The sequence below is a fragment of the Balaenoptera acutorostrata genome, chromosome 6 (genome assembly GCF_949987535.1).
Source record: "Balaenoptera acutorostrata chromosome 6, mBalAcu1.1, whole genome shotgun sequence".
Classification (NCBI taxonomy): domain Eukaryota; kingdom Metazoa; phylum Chordata; class Mammalia; order Artiodactyla; family Balaenopteridae; genus Balaenoptera; species Balaenoptera acutorostrata.
This window is the reverse complement of record NC_080069.1, coordinates 44,433,374-44,439,459: the sequence shown is the minus strand read 5'-3', so window position 1 is coordinate 44,439,459 and position 6,086 is coordinate 44,433,374. Positions and strand designations below refer to the sequence as shown.

Below are 6,086 nucleotides of genomic sequence, written 5' to 3'. Positions count from 1 at the left end.
AGAAACAGACAGAGACAGAGACCAAGACTGACAGACAGTAGAGTGTCAGACACAAAGAGTAAGAGAGATAGTTGGTGGGTGGGAAATGGACTTGGGTGCTTTTTTCTTTGTTTTGTTGTTTTGTTTTGTTTTGTTTTGTTTTTAACCCAGTGCGTTTTCCTCTGACAGTAGGGAGGAACATTGCTCCCTGGCTAGCAGGCAGTCCCCAACCTGGATGGAGTGAAAGATGCGGCCTGATGACATTAACCCGAGGACTGGGCTGGTTGTGGCCCTGGTGAGTGTCTTCCTGGTCTTTGGCTTCATGTTCACTGTCTCTGGGATGAAAGGAGAGACTCTGGGAAACATCCCCCTCCTGGCCATAGGGCCAGCCATCTGCCTCCCAGGCATCGCAGCCATTGCCCTGGCCAGGAAAACTGAGGGATGCACCAAGTGGCCCGAGAATGAGCTGCTATGGGTCCGCAAGTTGCCCTGCTTCCGGAAACCCAAGGACAAGGAGGTGGTGGAACTGCTGAGGACCCCTTCAGATCTGGAGTCGGGCAAGGGGAGCTCAGATGAGCTGGCGAAGAAGGTGGGCCTCAGGGGGAAGCCCCCCCTCCAAGGGCAGGGCGAGGTGCCTATGGCCAGCTCCATCACCACCCCCACACCCACGGAGGAAGGAGAATGCCAGAGCCGGGTCCCGAGCGGGCATCGGGAGGAGCCATGCAGATACCTGGATGGCTACTGTCCCTCAGGCAGTTCCCTCACCTACAATGCCTTGGATGCCAAGTGCTCAGCCTGGGACAGGTCTGAGTGCCCTGAGCCCGAGGACAGCATCTTCTTTGTGCCCCAGGACAGTATCATCGTTTGCTCCTACAAGCTGAACAGCCCCTATGACAGATACTGTTGTTACATCAATCAGAGCCAAGGCAGATGGGACCATGAAACGATAGTCTAAGCTTTGCATACAAGGGTTGCTGTGTTGAAAGCAATATGACCATACTCAGCTCTCAATGGAAGGAGACTGCCCTGCTCCAACAGCCTTCACACTGTTAGAAACTGACCTGGTATGTGATGGGTGTGCAAGCCTCCGGTGCCTGAGAGCCATGTAAATAGGCATGTTGGGGACACATTTTAGGGAAGGATGATGAAGGTTAAGGACACTTGAAGAGGCAGTGGGTAGGAAAGGAAGCAGTTCCAATTGCTTTTAAACAATTTAAACCATGTTGGATGTTGTGTAAAATAACCCAGAAAGTGCTACCGAGTACCTGCTGAAAGCAAGATAAATCTAGAGTGGGCTGCAGATACCAGGCATGAAATGATACGTGGACTATTCATAGGGAAACTGAGCTGCTTTCGGTCTAAAGAAATTGAATGAAAAAACAATTCAATGCTTCATTGTATGAAATGATTTTTGTCTGGTGAAGCTTTTCACACTTAGTATTTGCTGAAAGAAAAAAAATTAAGATAGAATAGCTACAAACCTCCTAAGGTGCAATGGCTACTGGAGAAAGGGGAGTTAAAGACAGCTGAATTATGTAATTGAGTTTTATGGTATTATCTTCAGACAAGACCAGGAATTTTAAGTAAAGCAAAATAAGTGTGACCAGTTGTGTGAAAAACTAACATTTTTAGATGGTTATGTTACTTCTGAAACTCTTCATTTAATTTGACTTACTGGGTCTTTATCTGAAGTTTTTTTAGCATTTACTCATTCAAGTATAGTTTCCTCATCAGGTGCAATATGACTTGATGTAATATTTTCATAGATTAGAATTTGTTTTCATCAAGTCAAAATGGATTTTAGATATATATACAAGTGTCTTTAACGTTTCTGGGAGATGTTATTACTATTCCTATATGCCTTTTAAAATCTGAAAACTGTGACATCAATACCATTAGTCTTGAACTTTATGCAGAATTTACATGAAATGCAATGGTTAAATTTCTGAAAATGTCATTATTTGTTCACTTGTTCAACACTCCCAAAGCCTGTAAATGCCAATGAAACAAGAGTTACTCCACTAGATTTAACTAAAGCCCAGTTTTTATTATGTTCACCTGATCAGTGAACATTACATGACAAAGGTCTGTTTTATTTAATTTTTTGCTGCTGAGAAAAAAAAATCACAATGGGATCCTAAAATGTATTTCCTATTTCATTTGCTCACTGGCAATCAACCAAAATACCATTTGATCCCTGTTGAAGAGAAAAATTATATATAGAAATGGTGGTATATTTCATTTTGAAGATCAGGATAACTTTGCATCCTTCAAAGAATGATTTATTTTTAATGATTGTATAGTTTCAGCCACTTTCTCCCGAAAGGGGAATTGAGGACAAAAATTTTGGGCATACCTCTTTTGCGTATTTCAGATCCAACTCTGCAATTCTTTAAGTGTGGCATTTATTCTGTCTTAAGAGTTGTGCCCTTAAAAATCACAATTTTCTAATCAAATTCAACATCAAAATTGTAATTTATTTTAGTATGACTTAAATGTTGGAAAATGAGATGTGTGATCCTGAGCAAATTTTACCTTCTTGCACCTCAGTCCCTGAAATGGGAAAAGTGGGACTGACTGACACCAGATTATTTCTATCATTCATTCCCAGTTTGAATATTCTATGGCATTATGTCAAAGGCACTTTATATTTTGCCAGGAAATGAATTACAGCAAAATGCATGCCAAGGTTATGCAATTCATAATAACAATTATGCAACATGGATTGAATTCTTGTTGCTATTCAAAAGAATTTTGTAGATGTATGAAAGCAGATTTGTTTTATTACCAAATATTATTTATTCAACAAAATATACTTCTGGGAATAAAATGAAGATGTTAAGGGCAAAATATTTTTAAGAAGAAAATTTTCAATATTGGTATACCCCAAATAATCAAATACATACCCTTGTACTAAATGTAATTTACTTTGGATTTGGAATGGAGGGAAAATAGTTTCCTAAAATCACAATACCTCTTAATAATTCTACTGCATTTTGAAATATGGAAATCATGTTTCTACGAAGGTAAAAATTATTGGATAACTCTTAGGAATAAAAATCTTCTCTAATTTGTCACTTGTGGACATCTTTAGAGGTGAGGAGATAGCAAGACATCAGAGAGAGATGTTCACGCAGACTCAGCAAATTCTACACAGGGTCTGAAAAGAGATGGTTGTAGTGTCAGGTATGGTTTGGGGTTTGGAAAATTTACTTTCTGATCTCTTCAGTTCAAACTCCTTGATACCATACACACACACACACTCCAATTTCCAAATCCAAAGTCAACTACTAGTTTAGAGAGATAAGGTATTTTATCACATTTTCAAGTCCTATTTCAGAAGAAACTTTAAGTTTCTTTTTCCATCTACCTACTTAAGATCCTTAAAGTATCTAAGTATGCATTTGAGGGAATTTTCTGCAGTGCTAACAAAATGGTGTGCAAGTGCTGAGCTGGGAGGCTTAACTTTGACTAGAAAGAATAAACTGTGTGATTGTGTGTGTGAATTCTTCTTAACATCTTATATTAAGCCACCCCCACCTAACACGAAGCAAGGTAGCCTAGTGCCCCACATCAACACTTGTTAAGTGCTATTCAGGGTAAAACTGTTATTCTTTTGAACAGAGGTGGAAGAGAGGAGAAAGGGGTCTGAGCCCTTTAGAGGAAAGCAGAGCAAGCAGTTCATTCCAATCAACAGTGTTAGCAAATGGTTAACATGAACGGAACCGACATGAGTATTGTTCCTGGTATCCTTTAAGAGCATTCAGACAGATATAAATTTAACTCAGTATTGGTTATTTTTTTATTTTCTGTTAATCCAAATAGTCATTTCAACTTGATTTTAAATAGGCATTTTATTTTTGAAGTCTTCTCTACTGAATTTCTCTTGCTCTATATTCCTATTTATATTGTACACGGTATTCTTTTTCCAAACTATTTCTTGATTCCAAAGTGTGAATGTAGCCAAGATAGCTAAGCTGGAGCTTATTTAAACAACTGTTTCAAAATTTAGTTTCCATTGCAATCATGGCAAACGAAATCCAGATACAGTCAAGTTCAGGCTCTCTTCCAAGCCCTACTAACCAGCTCCTTTGAGAATGTTTTCAATAGTATGGATCTTAATAGCCATGGGGCTGGCAAATGTAGAGAAGGAAGATTCATTCTTTGAAATATTTTTCCCTTTTGTTATCTCAAACCTCTACTTATTTATTAATATCTCCTTCCTGTATCTACAGCATCATTTATTTGGTGAATTTGCTGCTTTACTAGTATTTTATAACATTAAAGAAAATGTTTTTGAAAATCCACAGTCCCACTATCCTAACAGAACTACTATATTTCCACTTTAGTATTGATATACCTTCCAGGCCTCCCCCACCTTACATATTATAAACGTGCTTTTTTTCTTTTCTCGTTTAGTTATATCCTAAATACGTTTTCATGTTTCTATGCAGTGTTCCTAATTATCACTTAACAATTGTGTAATATGCCATTTTAGTGAAGTACCATAATTTATCATGCTGTTCCTTACTGTTAGCCAAATATCGAGTGTTATAGATGGTTTCGTTGTTTCTTCTTTTTTCTATTGTTGGTAACACAGCTACACTATTTGTCATTTGCCCATAGAGGTGAAAATTTACATTTGAAAAGCTCTCTCCTTATAGATGAGAGTGAGGAGGCAGAAATGTGTAAATGGATCAAATGCTCAAATTGTTGGTTTTTTCTTCACTCAGATAGATGCAAGACATAGGCTAAGAAACAAAATGATGCTTCTTCAAAAGGTCCCACATCAGGACCAAAGCCAGTATTTTTAAGAGTGAGATGAGACAGAGCCAGTATTTTTAAGAGTAAGATGAGACATTTCCCCAGTTAAGATACTACTCGTGTGTAACTCAAACTCAGATTACAGTGGTGTCAATCTTCAAGAGCATAATGTTGAATAAGCAAAATGAAAAACAGATGTAGACGTAGACAATAATAATTACTTCATAATATTTTGAAAGCATTTTCTTAAAGTATCTCATCATATATTTTATAATATATTTAATATGTATGTATATTGTTACCTATTAGTGACTTTCAAATGAACTGAATTTCAGGAATTCAATAGACTCTATCCATGAGTTTTCTACGTTTCAGTTCCTCACTGGAAAAATTAAACTGAAGTTGGAGATGTGGATAAATGCTTGGTTCATCCAAATATCTCAATAAAGGATTGAATTCCATTTAGCCTCTTGTCTAGATAACATAAAATCATGTAAACATCACTGAGCTAGAGATCATGTCTTTGATTTCTTACCGCCTGCAGGGTCCCTCACTGCATGGACACCCCACAACAAAAGAAGTTTATGCATGATGCTGTCCAGATACTCACACAAATAGCTGGGCACTGATATTAGATCTCCATGGTCTTTGGCAAGTTATCCTTGGGCCTGACCCTTGTTAGAGATCCTTTATTTTTCCCTTTACTCCTCCTCCTGACCCCATGATAGAGCCTGCAGACTTGGTATCCTCGATGACAGAACGAGGCTTAGTGTGCTTTATCCAAAATAAGGTACAGAGTTACAGAAGGACATAAATCTATTAAAACATCTCTTGTGCTGCTCTCTGACAAATCTATCCTTAGAAAGTTAAACATAACAAATATTTTGCAATTGATCACTTTCTTATTTTTCATGGTAATGAACTATTGAATGTGAGACAACTCTAGTCTGAGACAAGACCACATCTGTTTAGAAGAATTAAGCTTTTGAAAAATTACCTGCCTGTAATTCAACATGAAAAGTATGGACAACTACTTCATTGTAAGTGATTAGACCAACTCACAAAGGCCCACCTGGCCCTGTGCTCTTCCATCCTAACCTCCCACCCTCCACAGCAGATCTCTTTGGCTGTTCCCTGACTCTGCCCTGTAGCTGACCACCCTGAGCCTTCGCCCCAACAATCTTCTCTGCCTCAGATGCCCACCCTGTCTTGGCCCCTCTGCTGCTTAATGCCCTAACATCCTTCAAGGGGCAGCTGCCACATCTTCCACAATCCTTCAGATTTTCCCACTCAGAACTAACACTTCTATTACTCTCTGGTCTGACAACATCTCCACCATTTAT

General features: G+C 38.6%; 1 protein-coding gene across 1 annotated transcript; it reads left to right on the top strand.

Annotated features, from left to right (window-relative positions):
- Nucleotides 1-226: 226 nt before the first annotated feature.
- Nucleotides 227-934, top strand: TMEM215 (transmembrane protein 215). The gene has a single exon (XM_057549307.1). The coding sequence runs from the start codon at nucleotides 227-229 to the stop codon at nucleotides 932-934; it is 708 nt and encodes a 235-aa protein (XP_057405290.1).
- The last annotated feature ends 5,152 nt before the right edge of the window (nucleotides 935-6,086 follow it).